At 39.6% G+C, this 21,793-nt stretch overlaps 1 protein-coding gene across 1 annotated transcript; it reads left to right on the forward strand.

The window, feature by feature from the left end:
• The first annotated feature begins 1,626 nt into the window (after window positions 1–1,626).
• Window positions 1,627–19,670, forward strand: OPN3 (opsin 3). Its single transcript, XM_058165744.1, has 4 exons — window positions 1,627–2,008; window positions 16,313–16,632; window positions 17,904–18,155; window positions 19,407–19,670. The coding sequence occupies exons 1-4, from the start codon at window positions 1,627–1,629 to the stop codon at window positions 19,668–19,670; spliced, it is 1,218 nt and encodes a 405-aa protein (XP_058021727.1).
• Window positions 19,671–21,793: the final 2,123 nt, after the last annotated feature.

The raw sequence follows: 21,793 nt of genomic DNA on the forward strand, positions 1-21,793 counted from the left end.
CGTACAGATTTAAGAATGCAATTCCATAAAATGTCTGCATGTTTCTTTATTTGTTGATGCAGTTTGCAATGTTAGCATGGTACTAGGAAAAAAGGTTCCCCTAGAAGGGATTTTGTTAATGAAAATGGCTCACAAAAACGCAGCCAATGTTTTGATTTTTTTAAATAAAAAATACACAATGATACCAAAACAGAATGGAACTAATTTAGCATTAGGAAAGTGAGAAACCTGGATCAGATCACTTAATGGATTCACTCATTTTTAGGATTTTTAGCTTATACCAAACACCTACTTTTTCTATATATTGTGTTCTAAATACTTACATGGTAAATTTTCCTTTTTTCCTATCTCAATAGTAGAATCCAGAGCCAATAAAATAAAAAAATTGATAGGAAAAATGTAGCAATTCATAAACTATGGATGTTATTACTACAAAAGGTAGTATTAAAGGGGAGTTATTTTAATAGTTGGGCACTCCTTGCTGACCTTGTTTGGAATCAAATCTAACCTGGATCAGGTAAGCCAATTTGATGATTACTTAGACAAGAGAGTATCAAAGGTACCAACATTTTGGACTTTCCTGAGAAATCAAAAACATTCTAGGAAGGCAATACCTTTATTTTTATTTATTTATTTTGTCAATCATATGTAAGATAACAGGTAAAAGTATAAACATAATTTGGATACATGAAAAGAGTAAGTAAAAAAGAATATTAGGACAGGGACGGTAGGCACGCAGGTGCACTTATGCACGCCCCTTACAGACCTCTTAGGAATGGGGTGAGGTCAACAGTAGACAATTTAAGCTTAAAGTTTCGGGGGTTTGGGGAAGAAACTACAATCAGGTAGTGCATTATATACCAAACCACTTTCACACAGTTGCCAAGATTACACCGTGAAATGGTCAAGCTAAAGCTTTTCTTTTCCATTCAAGGGGGATCATATCGTTCTAATGGACTTTTTTTTCTTTGTTGTCTGTGTATAGAGTGACAGACAGGTGTTACAATTCCCTTTGCCTCACTGCTGACCATCAGGGAAGCCGTCGTCCCTAAAGTTGCAAAACTACTACCGTAGATTGGGAAGCTCCAATCATCATTACGCACGAACCTCAGACGCCCGAAATATTAGCAATTCAAAAGAACCTCACGGCCCGGGGTGGAGTGGACGTGCAACCGTCAACACCAAGTCACACGTTTCGCACTGTTAGCGCAAGCGCCGGCCTTTCCCCCTTCCTCTCGTTTCGGCTATCGCGCCGGCTTGCACAAAGGTGTTGCGTTACTACGGCGTCTTCCTTGCAGCCTTATTAGAAGATCCTCCCTTTCCATTCTCGAGTTGTTGTCACCCTCTTGGTCCACGCACGGTTGATCGCTCAGAGGCGGACCGCGCCAAGGGGGAAAGAAAAAAAAAGAAAAAAACGCGTTCGGATTTCTACGCTCCCTCCAAGAGTTCGCTTCTCCTTCGTGCAGCCTTTGGCGCCAAGAGGTGCTCCGGGGAGCGGACGGCCGCAGTGCGAGCAGCCGCGGGAGCTCGCTTTTGCAATAGATTCAGGCGGGTTGCAAATCTTGCGCGCGATTCTCTGGAGCCGGCAGCATGTGAAGGGAGTTTCCCGGCCATCCACTTCGAGCTATGTTCTCCGGGAACAGCAGCCGCGGCAGCAGCCTGGAGCCCACGCTGGGGGAACAGGATTTGGAGCGGCGGCGGCAGCAGCAGCAGCAGGCGGCGGGGGACTCGGGGACGCCGTTCAGCGCCAGCACCTACCATCTGCTAGCCCTGCTTATCGCCGCTATCGGCATCCTGGGCTTTTGCAACAACTTGCTGGTCCTGGTGCTTTACACCAAGTTCAAGCGGCTCCGCACGCCCACCAACCTCTTCCTGGTGAACATCAGCATCAGCGACCTGCTGGTGTCCTTTTTCGGCTACAGCTTCACTTTCCTCTCCTGCCTCAGGAATCGTTGGGCCTGGGACGAGGCCGGCTGCATGTGGGACGGCTTCAGCAACAGCCTCTTCGGTAAGGTAACAGGTAACAGTAAAAGAGTTGGAAGGGACCTTGGAGGTAATCCAGTCCAACCCCCTGCTCAGGCAGAAGACCTATACTGTTGCAGGAAATGACAGGACACAGACCAGAACTCAGAATCAAAAGAAATTGTACTATTTGCGCAAAGAATAGGTCCAGACTAATATAGCCAAAAAGCAAAATCTGAACTCCTTCCTTATGAACAAACAAGCATTCTTATACTTAGAAAAACACGGAAACATACATCATAACAGCAGTATTCTCTTATTGGCTTATATGTTTTAAAAAAAAGCAGTTTAACATCTTGCTCCCCTCCTTCTGACAGGAAGGGGCTGGAGCAGGCCTCTTGCTAACATTTTTTTCACCTTTTAGGATAACTCGTGTGGTTAGACATAATGTGTGAAATTGTGGCTTGCCCTTTAACATTGTTCTTCACCTCTTTCTGTTATTTAAGAAACAATCTGTTTTTGACCTATTTTTTGCGTTCTGCCTCAATACTAGGGATTCGAACCGCCCAACTGCCAACCTTTCTGATCGATAAGCGGGACCGATTCACAAGCCCTGAGCTTCAGCCTGCTCTGGTGTCGCCCCACGTCCCTCTGAAGTCGTGCAGAGGGACTGGGGCAAGATTTGGAAGGATGATAATAATAATAATAATAACAACAACAACAACAACCTAGGCAAGCACTTAAAAACGATTGATGCTGACAAGATCACCATTGGTCAGCTGCAGAAGGCCACCTTACTGGGATCTGCTCGCATAATTCACCAATACATCAGGCAGTCCTAAACGCTTGGGAAGTGTTCGACTAGTGATCTGTGATACGAAATCCAGTATAGATATCTCATTTGCTGTGTATACTGTCATTTTGTGTAAATAATAATAATGTGAATCTCTGCACTGGAGCAGAATTCTCTTATTTCACTGCCAAAATGGATTCTGATGAGTGCTGGTGCTAATGTTGACGTTTCCAATCAGCTTTCCTATTAAGCTGAATAGGGGTTAACAATAAAAGGGGGGATGCTATGGAGCAAAGATATAAAACACAGAACAGTATGAGAGTCAGCAGAGTCAGAACTGAAACTCCTAGCTTAATCAATAGGTTCCCTTCTTCAAGCAGTTTTCCAAAAATGCACACCGGCTATTTACAATCCTCGCCAATGGACAGAGAATAAATCATGATGATCCTGTTAGTACCGTCTCCTCTATGGCTTTTTCCTATAATGGCCAGAGTTTGTAGTCATTCTGCCAGGCTCTAATTTCACATATACTTTGCATCATTTTTTCAACTTCCTGTTGTGTTAGTCTTCATTATCTTTGGTAATTGTGTATGATAGAGGTTATAGTCCAATCTGTCTACAATCTCCTAGACTTGGAAGGTTGCCTAACACCATATGCACTAGCTGCTGCTTCTAAGTTCACCACCAAGCTGTTCTAAAATCTTTTCTGCAGGGCTTTTGTGTTAACTTCTGAATTGTTCTTCCCAGCTATAATTAATTCTTCAATACTGTAGTATTGAAATTATTGTGGATGTCTTGAACAAACAATTCCTCCTGTTTCAAACATTTAGACTGCCGTTACCAAATCTTATCAGCTACATTCAACTACTGGAATTACTTGACCCAAATAAATCTTTAATGTGGGTGTGGAAAACAGTTCAGAAAATCAGCTGGACTTTCTGATGAATGCTGAATTGAAATACTGAACAGGCACATTCCATCCTCATTGTTGCATCTCTTTTGTAATGTGTGATATTTATCTGAAAGAAAGATATCTCTAAAATAAGAAACAGTACAGCCGTGTTGCCAAAAGAGATCATAATAAAAAAACTTGTCTGTCTTCAGTATCCTAGTCTTACCTGATACAATCTAAGACTTTTAGCCAATTTTAAATATTGAACTGGGAAAAACCTCCAATCTTATTTTCTTTTTTGGTAACTACAGTCTGTGGCATTGACAGCTTTTTAATATTCCTCCTTCCCAAGTTTTCTACATTTTTCTCACATCTTTTGGAAAAAGTTTGTATCTCCTACTAGGTAAATCTTTTTTTGTTTGCAACTTGTTGAGTAAGCAACATGTGGCCTTCCAGATATTAAAATGCAAATTCCAGCATCATGTATTATCAACAATGTTAGCTGGGGCTAATGGGGATTAAATTGCCTTGTTTAACACTCATGCATTTATATTTTGATATCACCAGGTATCAATTCCCAGGTTTAATACAAGTCACTAAGAGGAGAAATCCTTATCTCAGATTCAATAAATAAATTACATATTGTGGTTACTGAGATCTGGATTTGATATGGAGTGGATAGTTAGAATGAAATCTCCCAGGACAGTTGTTGGGGTAGAGAGACTAACGGTGGTTGCGGTAATAGAATTAAGGAAGGGATTTCAGATTGTAATGGGCAGAGGGAAAAATTATGGGAGACGTGGGGTAGGCTACACTTCTGACTTGCCAGCTGGAATATAAGAGTCATGATGGCAATTGAGCTGTCTCTCTTAGACCAGTTTTAAAGAAGTTCATTTATTTGAGGAAATATGAAATACCTAGAATGTTGCTAGTATAAAGCAAAGACGGATGTATCAGATGTTTTAGCTTTACAGCTTTGCAATCAGAGCAGCAAAAAGGCAATATATCCCGACTGCTATTACATCTTCAAATTGTCGTCCAGCAACATTATAAACATTCATGGATCCTATTAGGGAATTAAAGAGATCTTAAGGGGCTTCACCAAGCAAATCAATAAAAAAAATCCTCAGATCTGCTTGGCATTGGGCACTAGGTCTAGTTCTGTTGATAATAGGTTAGTGCTGTTAAGGGCCCTGATGCTACATCTTGCATTGTTATCTCAGAAAGTTTGAGACTATTGGTCCTGAAAAAGCAGACAAGGTTCTTTCTGATTTATTTATTTACTTTATGTAGCTGCTCATCTCATCTTTCTGATGCTAGATGGCTTACAATAAAGCAAATAATGGCCTGAACATAAAAACACATAGCAGCAAACATCTCAAAATGGACCTCAACAAAGCCATAGGCTTTATCACACACCATTGTCACCAAGTCCAGGCATTAAAATCAAGTTTTTAGAACATTATGAAAAGCCAGATAAAAAGAGGCTGGGAATGGGGATTGGTTAATACTTCCTTGAAAGAAAGTAGGTTGCCAGCAGCCCTGAAGGAAGTTCCCTTAATCTGGCAATGTTACTTAACTATAACTTGATCTCCAAACTTTCCTTTTTAGGTAAGGCTGCTGAAAAGTTGATGGATTTGTACTGACAAGAGCACTTTAGGAAATGAATTATGAATAGTACTGCAACTACATTGATTGCTCTTGTGGATGACCTGCAGTAAGACCAGAACACTACTAACATAACTTGTCTTGCTAGGCGTCTCATCCACTTTTGACACTATTGATTATGAATCTCTTCTAAGCCTAAATTTGATTTGCAGTGGCTCTCTTTCCCAAAGGAGAAGTTTGATGCAGTGGTAGTGGTAGGGGAGGGCTAGTAGAGCATTAAATTGTGGGTCCTGCAGGTCAACATTTCTGCTCTTCTTTTTTAACAACCAAATGAAGCTATTGTTGGAGATTATCTGTTCTGCAAAGGGCCGGAGATCGATATGCTGCTGCTGATACTTGTACATTTTGATTTCTAACCAAAACACTGAAGTTTTGTATCAGTGCCTGAGGGATGTTAGGATCTAGATGGGGAACAGCAGCCTTGGACTAAACTCAGCAAGCCAGAGTGGCTGTGACTATAGAAACCTTCTGATACCAGAATTATTCCATCGTTGGCTATGGATGAGCTTCCAATATCCTGGGTAGAAGTAATTCATCATCTCTGAGGTCCTTTTGGATCCTTAGCTGTTGGTCAAAGAGCAGGTGGCAGATGTGGCTGGAAAGGATGTAACTTCATACAGTTACATCTTACATGCCAGTTACAACCTTCTCTAGATCAAGAGACCATGTCCATAGTCTCCTGGTCTATGAGTTCCTTAATGAGTTCCTATATGAAAAATAACAATGTGCTATAGGTAATCTTGCCTTGAAGACTACTGTACTGAGAAACTTCAATGAGTCCAAAATATAGCATTTTCTTGGTATAATTTCTCTGCTTTGGATCTGCAATGGTTACCAGTTATAGTTCTGAGGCAATTTAAGGTGCTACTTCTCACTTGCATAGATGCAATAGTCTGCTCTGATAAATTTAAGTCAACAGCTGAAGGCCTGATCCAAGAAGTTGTTGTCAGCAGGCCATCAATCAATTTTTAGGATTTTAATGTCCACTGGAAACAATTCTTCAATATTGGAACTACATTTCTTGCTCTGCTCTTGGATTCTATGCTTTATAGCTAGAACCCTCTAGTGTTTGAATCTTAGACTGACACAGTCCTCACAGTCCTTAAACACTGTCTTCATTCCTTTTCTTTTCTTTAATGGCAGTGATTTTGGACTGATCTCTTTGGGCCCTTGACTCTGGATCTCTGGACAATCTGGGTTTCTGGTGTCCTGTCCAGGACTACTCTGGACAAGTAGTTCTGCACCTGAACTACTAAGCAAGATCTTATTTTCCCTGTATTTCTTCTGCTCAGTTCTTTGAATTGCAATCCCATTCGTAAACCAGTTACAATTTGCAACTGTATGTTTCCTGCATCTAGAACAGGACAGTGGCTTGGAATGCGGTTTTCTTTGGGATCAGCTTTTCTAGCGGTTTCTGCCCATTCAGTAAAATCTGGAACAATGGGCTTTCATTACGATGCTTCCTTAAGACAGTGTTATCTGGAAGGATAACTCACCCATAGCCAACTAACTTCCTCCCTATTCACATTCCAGGAAGCCATTAATATATGGCCATTGCAAAGAGTTTTGGTGGAATTGGTTTTGTATGTGTTTAATGTTTCATTATTGCTTTGGCACAAAGTTTACAGATAGCCCCAGACTTACAACCGTTTGTTAAATAACCATTTAAAGTTACAACAGTACTGAAAACAGTGATTTATGATGTGTTCTCACACTTATCACCATTGAAGCATCCCCCCAGTAACATGATCAAACTTTGGGTGCTTGGCAACTGGCATGTATTTACAATGGTTGCAGCATCCCAAGGTCTTGGGAGTGTCATTTGCAACTTTCCAAGGGAACTGTTTACAAGCAAAAATCAATGGGGGATGTCAGATTCACTTAATGACCACACAATTCACTTAATGACCATGGTGAATAAAGTCATAAATTAGGGCATGATTCATTTAACAACTGGCTTGTTTAGAAACAAAATATTAGAGCTCAATTGTCGTTAAGTCGAGATCTACCTATATTATAATTGTGGTTTTTTTGTTTTGCTTTAGTAAACCCTTTGTTATTTTGCTGTATTGTTTTTAATTCACTTACTGGCGATGATTTTATGAGCCAGATTACAGTGGCATTGAAACCGTAGTAAGTAAGTAAATAAATAAATAAATACAAAGAAGAGGGAGTCAAACTATTCTCCAAAGCACCTGAGGGTAGAACAAGAAGCAATGGTGGAAACTAATCAAGGAGAGATGCAACTTAGAACTAAGGAGAAATTTCCTGACAGTTAGAACAATTAATCAGTGGAACAACTTGCCTGCAGAAGTTGTAAATGCTCCAACACTGGAAGTTTTTAAGAAAATGTTGGATAACCATTTGTCTGAAATGGTGTAGGGTTTCCTGCCTGGGCAGGGGGTTGGACTAGAAGACCTCCAAGGTCCCTTCCAACTCTGTTATTATTATTATAAATAAATCTTGTCTAAAAAATTGTTGCTACTTCTCTATGGTGCTTGAATTTATAGAGCAGTTAACTTACAAGTTGGATCTTTCAATAACTGTCTTGATAGATTAGATTATCAAGGAGAGCTGATGAAAATTTGATTTTTTTAGTATCTCTTACCAGAGATAGAAAAATATTAAGGGAATGAATGCAAGCAATATAATTAGAAAGATAAATCATCAGGCAATATAATTAGAGAGATAAATCAACAAGCAATATCATTATAGAGGTATATTGTCTATGATTACATGTTACATGAACTGTGCTAAGACTGCAAATTAATTAAACAATACAAAAATCAAAGAGTGAATTCCAATAGTACAGTTTCTGAATAGAGGAAACTTTCCAGAGAACCAGAAGGAACATTTCTGCCACTCTTCTATAACCCTCCATGTTCTCAGGATCTACATTAGAAGTACTTTAAGTTGCTGGCAAAAACTTATAAGGAAGTCACATAGGTTGAGCAAAAGTTCATAGTGAATTCCCCATAGTGTCTTTTATACAAATTATTTTGGACAGTTGAATTCTCCAGTGAAATTCAGCTTTGCAGAAATCCTTTGCATGCACTCAACCTTTAATGAGGAACACAAGTGACTTCTTGTAAATGTCCATGCATTTATTTATTTATATGAACTATTTTCGAGAAAGATGTGTAATAGAATTATGTAACTTAAAGCACCAAGAGACAGTCATGATATAAAGCAATAATATTTTTATAATAAATCCCATTGATACAATCAGTCCGTGGTAGTGATCCAAGTTTATTTCTGTTTTTTGCATGTCTCTACACACTAAAAAGGTATTCAGTTTAAATAAAATTGCTCTTGGTGTCAATTTATTATTTGTATGTAATCAGCTGCCATATGATCAGATTGATACATCAGGTATCCTTGAATCAGCTTGACTATGATACTGAAATGAAATATTTTCATTTCTTTTAAACAGACTTGCATGGATAGCACAAATGTTGCAACAGTGACGTTTGTTGTTAAATATTGCATTAAGCTGGCTTTTGAGAGCCACTAAATTTTTAAACATAAGCTAGTATATTGCACAAATGTAGCCATGGAGAAGTGCATTTGATAGGAAGAGATTGGATAGATCATATCCACCACCTCACACCTTCTTTTGCCCTGCAATAATATCTGCTATTCATTCCAGATCATTTTTTCTAGACATTTTCCTGTTTATTTGTTTAGGTGCGCATAAATTGATTTCATTTATCTATAATAATGCCAGAAACAATCATGGAAAAGTAGAATGCAAGGATTGGGAGTCATCTTAAAGAGCATCATCTCTTGTCCACTTCACGAATCTACAACTGTTGATTCCATCAAGCCTCTGTATAAATATGTCCCACTGCTTTTTAGAATAGAATAGAATAGACTTTTATTGGCCAAGTGTGATTGGACACACAAGGAATTTGTCTATACTCTCAGTGTACATAAAAGAAAAGATACGTTCATCAAGGTACAACATTTACAACACAATTGATGGTCAATATATCAATATAAATCATAAGGATTGCCAGCAACAAGTTATAGTCATACAGTCATAAGTGGAAAGAGATTGGTGATGGGAACTATGAAACGATTAATAGTAGTGCAGATTCAGTAATTATCCTCTGAAGTCTGTGTTTTTCTTGTTGGGTTGCAAAACCGAACCAGACAGTTATAGAGGTGCAAATGACAGACTCATTAATTCCTCTGTAGAACTGAATCAGCAGCTCCTTGGGCAGTTTGAGCTTACTGAGTTGGTGCAGAAAGAACATTCTTTGTTGTCCTTTTTTAATGATGTTTTTGATGTTGGCTGTCCATTTGAGATCTTGCGATATGATAGAACCTAGAAACTTGAAGGTTTCTACCGCTGATACTGTGTTGTCAAGTATTGTGAGAGGTGGAAGTATGGAAGGGTTTCTCCTAAAGTCTACCACCATTTCTACGGTTTTGAGTGTGTTCAGTTCCAGATTGTTTTGGTTGCACCACAAGGCTAGTCGTTCAACCTCTCGTCTATATGCGGATTCGTCATTATCTCGAATGAGACCATTCACTGTTGTGTCATCTGCGAACTTCAGTAGCTTAACAGATGGATCATTGGAGATGCAGTCATATCATTTTTGATGCTGTCCAACCAAATCTCATTCCTTGCAATGTATGTTCACTGATTCTTATTCTATTTTCTGAAACAACATTAAACAACATATAAACAGAGGCATAGAGTCAAGATCATGTGAAGTATTAGTACCGCTTTATAAAACCCTAGTAAGACCACACCTGGAATACTGCAAACAATTTTGGTCACCATACTACAAAAAAAGAAATTGAGACCTTAGAAAAAGTTCAGAGAAGAACAACTAAGATGATCAAAGGCCTGGAGACTAAAACATATGAAGAATGGCTGCAGGATTTGGGTTTGGCTAGTCTAAAGAAAAGAAGAATTAGGGGCAACATGATAGCAATATTCCAGTATTTGAGGGGCTGCCACAGAGAAGTGGGGGTCAAATTATTCTACAGAGAACCAGAGGGCAGGACAAGAAACAATGGTTGGAAACTAATCAAAGAGAGAAGCAAACCTGGAATTAAGGAGAAACATCCTAATAGTGAGAACAATTAACCAGTGCCTTCAGAAATCATGGGCGCTCCATCACTGGAGGTTTTTAAGAAGAGCTAGACAGCCACTTATCTGAAATAGTACAGGTTCTCCTGCTTGAGCAGGGGTCTGCATAGAAAATCTCCAAGGTCCCTTCCAGCTCTATTTAAATGTACCCATCTTTCATCTAGAACTGAACACACTCAAAACCGTAGAAATGGTGGTAGACTTTAGGAGAAACCCTTCCATACTTTCACCTCTCACAATACTAGACAACACAGTATCAACAGTAGAAACCTTTAAATTTCTAGGTTCTATCATATCGTAAGATCTAAAATGGACAGCCAACATCAAAAACATCATTAAAAAAGGACAACAAAGAATGTTCTTTCTGCACCAACTCAGTAAGCTCAAACTGCCCAAGGAGCTGCTGATTCAGTTCTACAGAGGAATTATTGAGTCTGTCATTTGCACCTCCATAACTGTCTGGTTCGGTTCTGCAACCCAACAAGAAAAACACAGACTTCAGAGGATAATTAGAACTGCAGAAAAAATAATTGCTACCAACCTGCCTTCCATTGAGGACCTGTATATTGCACGAATCAAGAAGAGGGCCATGAAAATATTTACAGACCCCTCGCATCCTGGATATAAACTGTTCCAACTCCTACCCTCAAAACGACGCTATAGAGCACTGCAAACTAGAACAACTAGACACAAGAACGGTTTTTCCCCGAAGGCCATCACTCTGCTAAACAAATAATTCCATCAACACTGTCAAACTATTTACTGAATCTGCACTACTATTAATCTTCTCATAGTTCCCATCACCAATCTCTTTCCACTAAATTCCTTGTGTGTCCAATCACACTTGGCCAATAAAAATTCTATTCTGTTCTATTATTCTATTCATATACTTGAAAACTGCTATCTTAAAGACTTCTCTAAGATAGGCATAGGCTGTAAGCTGACATGCAGTTATCAGTTACCCTACTCCAGATGTGTGCCCTGGTTCAGGGACCCCATTAGGAATTAATCCAGATAAGTATTCCTAAGGAAACCAAATGTGCACATTTCACTTAAGTAAAAAACAAGCCAGTCTTTATATGGAATCATTGATGTATAAACTTGTTTTTGGACTTAATTTTTGTATTTTATTTGCAAGTTGAATCCTATAGCTGAAACATCCTAGTGGAAAGTTACCTGGTTGTTCCAGAATACAGAATATGCAGATGAATCCAGTGCCCCTGGCTGTGTTCACGCCTGCTGCTTTGCAATTACAAGTGGAACATAAGGGCTCATTCGTGACAAAAATTAGCGGTGTTAGTTTTTTCACATAGCCCTGTTGTCGCAAAGCCACTTTGCATTCTTTGTGTCCTGTAGTTGAAGAGAGTAACCTTATTGAGACTCTCTTCTGCATTCAAAAACTTATCTGACTGGAGAACATTATTTTAACCCAAAAGAACTGTGGGGCTGTTCTAAATAAAAAGCCAACTTTTTTTCCCCAAGTCTGATTATATTTTTACATGCCATGCCATTTTTACATGCAAACAGTTATAAACAACATAAAGAAAGTTTAATGGATATACATGAAGGCCAAGGCAAGGAGAAAAGGTAAGTATTGATGCAGGTTCAGCTTAAGGAAAAGCTTTGATTTTCCAAGCAAAATGGGGAAAGATTGTTGGCTTGCTTGATATTGAAGAAATAGAAAATTCCAGGGCTGGGCTTCAAAAATGTTAGCAAGGGGTTCTTTGCCCGGTTGCTGGGGGTGTGTGGCCATGGTGGACGTGGCCTAGTCGGCCTCCTGCACCACAATGAGGGGTGCTTTTTTGCCCTCCCCGGGCTCCAGAGGCTTTCCCCGAGCCTTCAGGAGCGCAAAAACAGCCTCCCCAGGCTCCGGGGGCCCTCTGGAGGCCGGAAACAGGCCCGTTTCTGGTCTTCTCAAACTTCCAGTAGGCCTGTTTTTCGCCCTCCCTGAGCCTCTGCATGCGCCCTGCACTCACCTTTATCCAAAATGGGTTCTGTGGGGACTCCTGGGAGGGGCGGAGTGGGCAGAGCCAGCCAGGAGTGGGATTTGGAGGTTTTCCAGACGGCACAGAATCTTAGCTAGAGGTTCTCCCGAACCCCTGCAAACCCCCAGCAGCCCACCTCTGGAAAATTCACATAAAAGGGAAACAGACCTAACTTATGAAAATCACTGGTACTTCAGGTACTTCAAAGTACTTAACTGATTCAAACTTCTTCCTTAACTATGGTTGGCTTAACCATATTAGTTGAATAAATGACTGCTGGTATCTTATTCATGCTACGCTATCACGTTGTTTGAATTTTGGCTAAGTTTATAATAATAATAATAATAATAATAATAATAATAATAATAATAATAATAATAATAATAATAATAATAATAATAATAATACAACAACAGAGTTGGAAGGGACCTTGGAGGTCTTCTAGTCCAACCCCCTGCCCAGGCAGGAAACCCTACACCATTTCAGACAAATGGCTATCCAATATTTTCTTAAAAATTTCCAATGTTGGAACATTTACAACTTCTGCAGGCAAGTTGTTCCACTGATTAATTGTTCTGTCAGGAAATTTCTCCTTAGTTCTAAGTTGCATCTCTCCTTGATTAGTTTCCACCCATTGCTTCTTGTTCTACCCTCAGGTGCTTTGGAGAATAGTTTGACTCCCTCTTCTTTGTGGCAACCCCTGAGATATTGGAACACTGCTATCATGTCTCCCCTAGTCCTTCTTTTCATTAAACTAGGCATACCCAGTTCCTGCAACTGTTCTTCATATGTTTTAGCCTCCAGTCCCCTAATCATCTTCGTTGCTCTTCTCTGCACTCTTTCTAGAGTCTCAACATCCTTTTTACATCGTGGCGACCAAAACTGAATGCAATATTCCAAGTGTGGCCTTACCAAGGCATTATAAAGTGGTATTAACACTTCACGTGATCTTGATTCTATCCCTCTGTTTATGCAGCCCAGAACTGTGTTGGCTTTTTTGGCAGCTGCTACACACTACTGGCTCATATCTAAATGGTTGTCCACTAGGACTCCAGGATCCCTCTCACAGTTACTACTATTGAGCAAGGTACCACATATCTGGTACCTGTGCATTTTGTTTTTTTGGCCTAAATGTAGAACCTTACTTTTTTCACTGTTGAATTTCATTTTGTTAGATAGCGCCCAATGTTCTAGTCTGTCAAGATCTTTCTGTATATAGACCCAGTACTACCTAGTTAGCTTAAAATAATCTGATACCCATAAGCAAGAGCTTTTAAATAATTTCAGGGACTAAATCTCTGGAAATGATTTCTACCACGACTGCATTGAGCAGGATGAATAGTTAGGCTGAATCCTCTGGAAGCAAAGATTCATTCCAGTTAAAAAAAATACAGTGTAAAAATTCTTTATTTGCAGGAAGAAAGTTACAAGATAGCCATCTGACTGAGATGGTGTAGGGTTTCCTGCCTGGGCAGGGGGTTGGACTAGAAGGCCTCCAAGGTCCCTTCCAACTCTGTTGTTATATTATATTATATTATAAGATTCTACATGCTAGTTATCCATTGCAAGCAAAGTTTAATTAGAACAAGGAGAAAAGTGTATAGGAGAGGCAGTTAAAATAATAGAACACAAAGTTTAAAAGTTGCTGATGGAAAGATCTTTTAAAGGTTGGGTAAGTTCAGAAGCCCAAAACAGAAGCTCTGCTGATTTCGATGTACAAAAGTTAATAGGGCATAGCCTGCACTGGAATTTTTAGAACATCGTGCTTGCTTAAAAATAGGCTATTTTTATCTCCTGCATTCCTAAATCTTGGAAAGCTTTGGGGTATTAATGGTATGTACTTAAAGAAAATCTTGTGAAAATTGAACAAAATGTGTATTTTCTCACTAAGTATAAGCTGTCTTTATTATTAATATTTTTTAACAACGTAAACCAGGGGTCTGCAATCTCTGGGTCATGGCCCACTACTGAGCCACGGCCTTTTCGTAATTGGGCTGCGTGAGTGGCTGGCCAGAGTGAGCACACATGTCCGTGCACACAGCTCAACTTGCGTGAGTGGCGGGCCAACGGGCAATAGCATGCCATCCTGCTACTTGTGCAAGTCAAGCTGCGTACATGCACACTAGCCCACCAGCCCGCCACTTGTGCAAGAGCTGCATGCGCATATGCATTGGACTGCCACTTGCACAGTCCAGTTCTCCCCTCCTTCCCCAGCCACAAAGGTTGGGGACTGTTGGTGTAAGCTACCTAAAGTCACTATGTGTGAGTTGGAAAGCCATATAAATGTGTTTAATAAATAAATAAAGATCTATTGACTTTTTGTTGATATATTTATATCGATCATTCAAACCTTATTGTAGAACGTCTCCCTTCCCAACTTGTCTACTGTTAGATGGCATTGGAGGAAGTATTGGTAATGGAATATCAGCAGGCAAGAGGATGTTAGATTACTTATTTTTTCTCTGATTTCTCTCTATTCCAATTAATACCTATCATACAGTAATGGTAAAATTGGCATTTATTTGTGCCCCATGAACTCTTCATTCTGTTTATTTCAGATAGTTGAGTGGATGCAACAGATGTCATCTGAGTTGCCCGCTCTAAGTTTTCTTTGTACTGATTTATTCACAAGTCTTAAGTAAGCCCATGTTGACAAACTCAAAAAAGATTAGTAGTTTCTAACATGTAATGGGATTTGTTTCATTGTGCCTTGGCTGAAGCGTACTTAACTGAAATGTGCTCTTTCATTTAGAATTTGTATATAGAACCGCCCTGCACATCGAAGGGAAAAGGACCATGTTAATAAATTAAATATCCTCATAAGCCTCAAAGTATTACAAAGAATGCCAACAAATTGTTTTATAGTTAGCACAGTGGTGAAAATGTTGGAGCTCGCAGTTGTGACCAGGCTTGGAGGTGCTCGATATGTCTTTTGGGGTGGCAGGAGTGGCAGCTGTGCATGTACGTCTTTAAAAAAATGTGACAGGCTGCATGTATATAATGTTGCTCTTCCCCCGCCCCCAAATGTTACATGCAGCCACCTACCACCCCAAATTCCACATTCATTATGTCCAGTAATGAACCAGCCTCAATTTTTCTAATTGGTATTTGCAAAATGGAACCCTGTCCTAGCTGTTAGACTACAATTCACATTATTCTTCATGATCCCCACTACTGGTTAGTTGTGGTCCAGTAAATCAGGTGTTGTTCAGTCACTAAATTGTGTCCAACTCTTCACAACCCCATGGACTGTAGCACGCCAAGGCCCCCTGTCCTCCACTGTTTCCCAGAGTTTGCCCAAATTCACATTCACATAGATCCGTTGAGGCTGCTATAAATGGTATCAGTTGTATTGGTAAGCCGCAATATTTCACAGACATACCTTCTGAAATACATGTATTTTAATTGCATTCTAAATGATTTTGCTGTAGTCTAGGCTTAACTGAGTTGGTAAGAAATTACTTCTGACTAGGGAATCTTGGGAGTTGCATTCCCAACATTTTGGGAGGTCATCGAATGAGAGAAGGGCAATCTGATGTTTCAATATTTGATTTCAAGAATTAACACTGTGATGGTGTTTAGCGAAAGATGTTCTTGGCTCTCCTAATGATGGAAAAACATATATTTTCTTTTTTCTGTCTATATTTCATTGGGCATATAGAGCAGGAGTATCAAACTCATGGATCACGTTGGCGTCACATGATGTATTGTGACTTTTTTCCCCCTTCTCTAAACCGGAGGTGGATGTGGCCAGCACGTGATGCATCTGGCCCGCGGGCTGCGAGTTTGACACTGATATAGAGCTATAAGTATAGAACAATAAAACAAGACTAGAAATCACATGTCTGTATGCAGGACAGATTTAAAAATTATTGTATAATGCTTGCTTTTTTTATATCTCCTTGCAGGAATTGTTTCGCTTATGACTCTCACTGTCTTGGCCTATGAGCGGTACATTAGAGTAGTGCATGCAAGAGTGATTGATTTCTCGTGGTCTTGGAGGGCAATCACATATATCTGGCTTTATTCCTTAGCCTGGACAGGAGCACCTCTTCTTGGCTGGAACCACTACACACTAGAACTTCATGGATTAGGTTGTTCAGTGGACTGGAGTTCAAGAGAACCCAGTGATACTTCCTTTGTCCTCTTTTTCTTTTTTGGTTGTCTAGTCGTACCACTTGGAATCGTGGTCTACTGTTATGGGCATATTCTTCACGCAGTACGAATGGTGAGTTGGTTCAACTAATAGCTTGCCCCTAGACCTTTTCAGTAAGCAAATACAATGTTCATGGCTAAACAGTGATTAAAACATGAAAAACTGCTTCTTATTGAGCCTGTTATTATTATATACATGTTTTCATAATTTGCCTTAGTTTTTCTGACAATGTGCAACCTCACATATTTTGCCTGATATTAAAAGTGATAGCTGAATTTGATCTGTATATATATATTATTATATTTTGGGGGAGGTGGCATGGGGGTTCTATTAAGTTACTGTCTTAAAAAGAAATGGAACAAATAATTGAGAAAATACTAATACTTTATTAATCTTGTGTGCTTCTGGCTCTCAATCTCTCTGAGAATCAAGGACTAGAGTAGTGATCCTAAGATGGTCTTCCCTAAAATATTGCTGAGCCGTGGTGGTACAGTGGTTAGAATGCAGTTTTGCAGAATAACTCTGTTCACTGCCAGGAGTTCAATCCTGACCCACTCAAGGGTGACTCAGCTTTCCATCTTTCCAATGTCAGTAAAATGAGGGGCAGATTATTGAGGACAATATGCTGAATTGTAAACCGATCAGAGAGTGCTGTAAAGTATTATGGAGCAGTATATAAGTCTTAAGTGCTATTGCTATAATTACCAGCAAGGTGGCCAAAGACCATGTTGGCTGGAAAATTTTAGTATAGTTTTTGGAAGATGCCAGATGGGGAAAGCTTGGCTAAAAAGTAATTCCAGCATGTTTCCTATAGCTGAATTCTGTTTTGTTCAGTGAGAAATGAGTAATAACGCTCCCAAGAAACACATAAAGATCAAAGCATATAATTCAGTAGAAATGCAATACTAAATTCAGTATATGTAATACTAAATATATTTAGAAACAATTCAGTCCTCCTGATACAAATGAAATGTGTTTAAGAGTGTCTTATTTAATAGTGCAATGTTATTTGTGTTTAGCCTGATAAATCCAGTCACTGAAGTCCACTGCTGTCTTATTAAGAGAAAAAGAATTTTGAGTGATTTTTGTCCTCCTCCATTCCAGCATCCAATCCAATGTTTTCTTCTAATAAATTCCTGACTGGAGAAAAATTGGCTGATTGGAAAACAACATAGATCTGTTCTAACATTCTAAGTGATGGTTATCACACCGTGGTAGCCTGTCACAAGAAAAGATCCATTTATACATTGTGGCAGAAAGACAAGATCTCAATTATTTCAAGAGAGAGAGAGATGATTAGAATTCTAAATGAAACATTTTAATCTTTTTGTTTTCATTTCCAGTTTCATTGTGTGGAAGACTTGCAAACTGTCCATGTGATCAAAATCTTAAGATATGAGAAGAAAGTGGCTAAAATGTGTTTTTTAATGATAACTACGTTTCTTATTTGCTGGATGCCATATGCTGTGGTTTCACTTTTAATAGCCTATGGTTATAGTAACCTTATAACTCCAACAGTGGCTATTATCCCGTCTTTCTTTGCCAAATCAAACACTGCCTACAACCCAGTTATCTTTATTTTCATGAATAGAAAGGTAAGTCACTTAAAGAAACCTAATAATGGTAAATCACATTCAGTTTACTTTTCTCAACTTCTCAAACGTTAGAAGAAACTAATACTTCATTTTCACAAATGCTTGTTCTGCTCTGGTAATTGAAGTACATAAACAACAGGATTAGTTTTTCTTCTGATACAAAACCAACAGATTCTTTATGGAAAGGAGGAAGGAACAAGGCAAAATTCCTAATAAGCAATTTCCCCCAGTCCCAAATTGGTATTGGTGGTTTGACTCTTACTTGCTTAACCTTCTCCCTAAATTGCTATCCTACTACAACTTCCAAGCCATAAGTCAATAGACATATTTGTGGAAATGAGCCAGGGGTAAAACCAGCAGGTTCGGACAGGTTCTGGAGAACCGGTAGCAGAAATTTTGAGTAATTCGGAGAACCAGCAAATACCATCTCTGGCTGGCCCTAGAGTGGGATGGGAATGGGGATTTTGCAGTATCCTTCCCCTGGAGTGGAGTGGGAATGGAGATTTTGCAGTATCCTTCCCCTGCCACGCCCACCAAGCTATACCACGCCCACCAAGCCACGCCCACAGAACCGGTAGTAAAAAAGAATGAATTTCACCACTGGGATGATCCAAATTGTAGTCCATCATATCTTAAGTAGAACCTGGGCTAGTGAAAGCTCCAAGTTGCTGTTCTTCAATCCAGGCCATTGATCTCTAAAAATGAGAAAGAAATGTCAAGATATTCCTGGAATTCAGAATGACTCCACAGCTATCAGGATTACTTTGGATTCTGCTGCCAGACATATATTTTTGTCATAGTTCATTTCCAAAGGTTTGTAACTCCCTGTCAGTTATTCCAAAGGGAAAATCTGAGCTAATTCATTTTGGCTGATGAGTTCACGATAGATTCCAGGAAGGAAACAGCTAGAGTGGTTGATTATGGAAGCAATGGATCGTTCCAGTTTGTGGTTTAAGCAGTAGGACATAGGCTATTTTAAACAATGCTGTGCTGGTCTATTTATTTATAGAGAGAGACAAATAAAGTTTGTTATACATAGAGCTGCCTGGTTTTTTTAATTGCCAGTAGTCAAACAATGCTAATAGAAATCTGGCTGATCAGCCTTCATCTGATTGTATATCAAGCATGTTTTTGTATTTACCAAAACTCATGGCTGATTTTATGTCATCCTCATGTCATCCTGTTTCTGAAATATATTACATTCATACCACCTGAATATTAAATTTTCAGTGCAATTTTCTTTCCTTGCAGTTTCGACAGTGCCTTATGCAGCTTCTCTGTGTTCACCTCTTGAGATTTCAGAGGGTTTTGAAAGAAAAGCCGGCAATCAGGAATGAAAAGCCAGTAAGACCCATTGTTGTGTCACAGAAGGCGAGGGACAGGCCCAAGAAGAAAGTGACATTCAGCTCTTCCTCAGTCATTTTCATTATCACCAATGATGAAACCCAACAGATAGATGACAGTTCCAAAGACACAGGCACAAAAGCAAACATGATCCAAGTGAAGCCTTTATAGCAGATTGCCCAGAAATTGTTCTAAGTTGGCATCTGCTAACAAAACTTTGAGTGGCACAATTTGTAAGACAGTAGTATCTTATATGAAATACTTTTTTCTGTGTGCATTCCTATAATAATTTGCCAAGGAGGGGAGCCCTACAAACCTTAATGCAGTATTCTTCAGCATAATTGTAATGAATTGTACTATCGGTGACTCAAAGCTCTGTTGTAACCGCCTGAGATTGTGACATACGCCTGAAAGATGGATTTTTAAACCTATTTTTGCCTTTATTGTCTCTCAATTACCCTGCACCTCCCTGTAAGAAATACACCATTGTGACTTTGGTAGGCTGGCTTATGACTCATGTAGATGCAGGAACATGCACAAAGTAGAGGAAACTGATTTCCATAGAAAATTGCCTCATGGTAAGCATGCTTTCCACTGTTAAAAACTCCTCCATCAACATGAGGTAAGAATTGTGAAGCACTTAAGGAGCACTATTTTCTTAATTACAATTGTACTTGATGGTGATGATGAATGTTTTTGCACTGTATTCTTAAATGTCCACAGCCGCTTGTTATAAAAATAGATGGTGCTGTAGATGGATCAACCTTCTCCAGCTTGGTATCTTCCAGACATGTCAGATTATAATTTTCAGTAATCCTGACTAGAAAAATGATATTCTTGCTGTGGTTGTTAGGCAGCCATGTAATTCAATAAATCATTTTGTGATTGAAACATGTTTTAACTAAACTTTGGGAGGCCTAGTAGATCCAGGGAATCAGTAATTTTGTGAGGTTAAGAGCCAAATGATACTCAATGCCCTTACTTTATTGTTCCTAATCAGAAGAATAAGGAAAGGGTGTCCATTGGTGGTAGAAACCATCATTCTGAATATCCAGAACCATAGTAATAAAGGGATGTGTTTTTCTGAGAATCTATAGAAAGTTAATTCTCCAATCCAGTACAAGTAATCCTCACAGAGCGACCATTTGGTTACTATCTGTTTGAAAATTTGATAGTGCTTTAAAAAATAGACTTGCCACTGATTTATGAAATTACAATTGCTGGAAGGCCTCTGGAATCATGTAACCAACTTTCATCTAATTTGGAAGCAGCAGCTATTTTCAACCATCACAAGGCCTCTGTGGTCACATGAGCAACATCTGGTACCCCATAAGCAACAACCTTTGCTTTCCCGCAGTCACATGAGCAAGCAACATCTGGGGACTATGCAGTCAGTGTTGTCTTGTATCATGTATGCAAGTGACTGCAGAGTCCTCTGCTGTCACTTGCATACATGACTTGCGTACATTCCTGTCCATACTTTTGCTTGGACCAGCAAAGTGAAGTAGCTTGTGAGCATAATGCTGTACTATATTATCTTTTATACTTCTAAATACTGTGCAAAGGTAAGCATTCTATTGTGTTTTTATTTTAACTTTTTGGGACTTTTTAGATTTTGATTACTAAAACAAGCATGCATTTGGTTGAGTGCCCTTATATCGGGGTGAAATCCAGCAGATTCTGGAGAACCTGTAGCTGAAATTTTGAGTAGTTCAGAGAACTGGCAAATACACCTCTGGCTGGTCCCAGAGTGGGTAGGAATGGAGATTTTGCAATGTCCTTCCCCCAGGAGTGGGGAGGGAATGCAGCTGCGCGGGTGATAGAGGGACCCCCTTGTGGCTCCCATGTTACACCAATCCTGCGCAGACTTCACTGGCTACCTGTGGCCTTTTGGGTGCGCTTCAAGGTTTTGGTTACTATCTTTAAAGCGCTCCATGGCATAGGGCCGGGTTACTTATGGGACCGCCTACAGCCACCGATTGCCTCCCACCGACCCGTACGCTCCCACAGAGAGGGACTCCTTAGGGTGCCGTCCGCCAGGCAGTGCCGACTGGCGACACCCAGAGGAAGGGCTTTCTCTGTGGGGGCTTCCACCCTCTGGAACGAGCTTCCCCCAGGGCTGCGCCAACTTCACGACCTCCGAACCTTCCGCCGCGAGCTTAAGACACATCTATTTATTTGCGCAGGGCTAGCCTAGGGTTTTTAGTTTTAAATTTAGTTTTAATGGGGTTTTATACTATTTTAGTGATATTTTAATTTCGGCCTAATTAATAAGTTTTTTAATTGTTGTTTTT

This window comes from Ahaetulla prasina, chromosome 1, assembly GCF_028640845.1.
Source record: "Ahaetulla prasina isolate Xishuangbanna chromosome 1, ASM2864084v1, whole genome shotgun sequence".
In the NCBI taxonomy this organism is placed as follows: Eukaryota; Metazoa; Chordata; class Lepidosauria; order Squamata; family Colubridae; genus Ahaetulla; species Ahaetulla prasina.

What these genes read in the sequence shown, in the direction of transcription:
- OPN3 (XM_058165744.1), top strand. Translation starts at nt 1,627, where the DNA reads ATGTTCTCCGGGAACAGCAGCCGCGGCAGCAGCCTGGAGCCCACGCTG. An exon ending in TTCTTCACGCAGTACGAATG is followed by an intron (nt 16,633 to 17,903) that starts GTGAGTTGGTTC and finishes TTTCATTTCCAG; the next exon opens with TTTCATTGTGTGGAAGACTT. An exon ending in TTATTTTCATGAATAGAAAG is followed by an intron (nt 18,156 to 19,406) that starts GTAAGTCACTTA and finishes CTTTCCTTGCAG; the next exon opens with TTTCGACAGTGCCTTATGCA.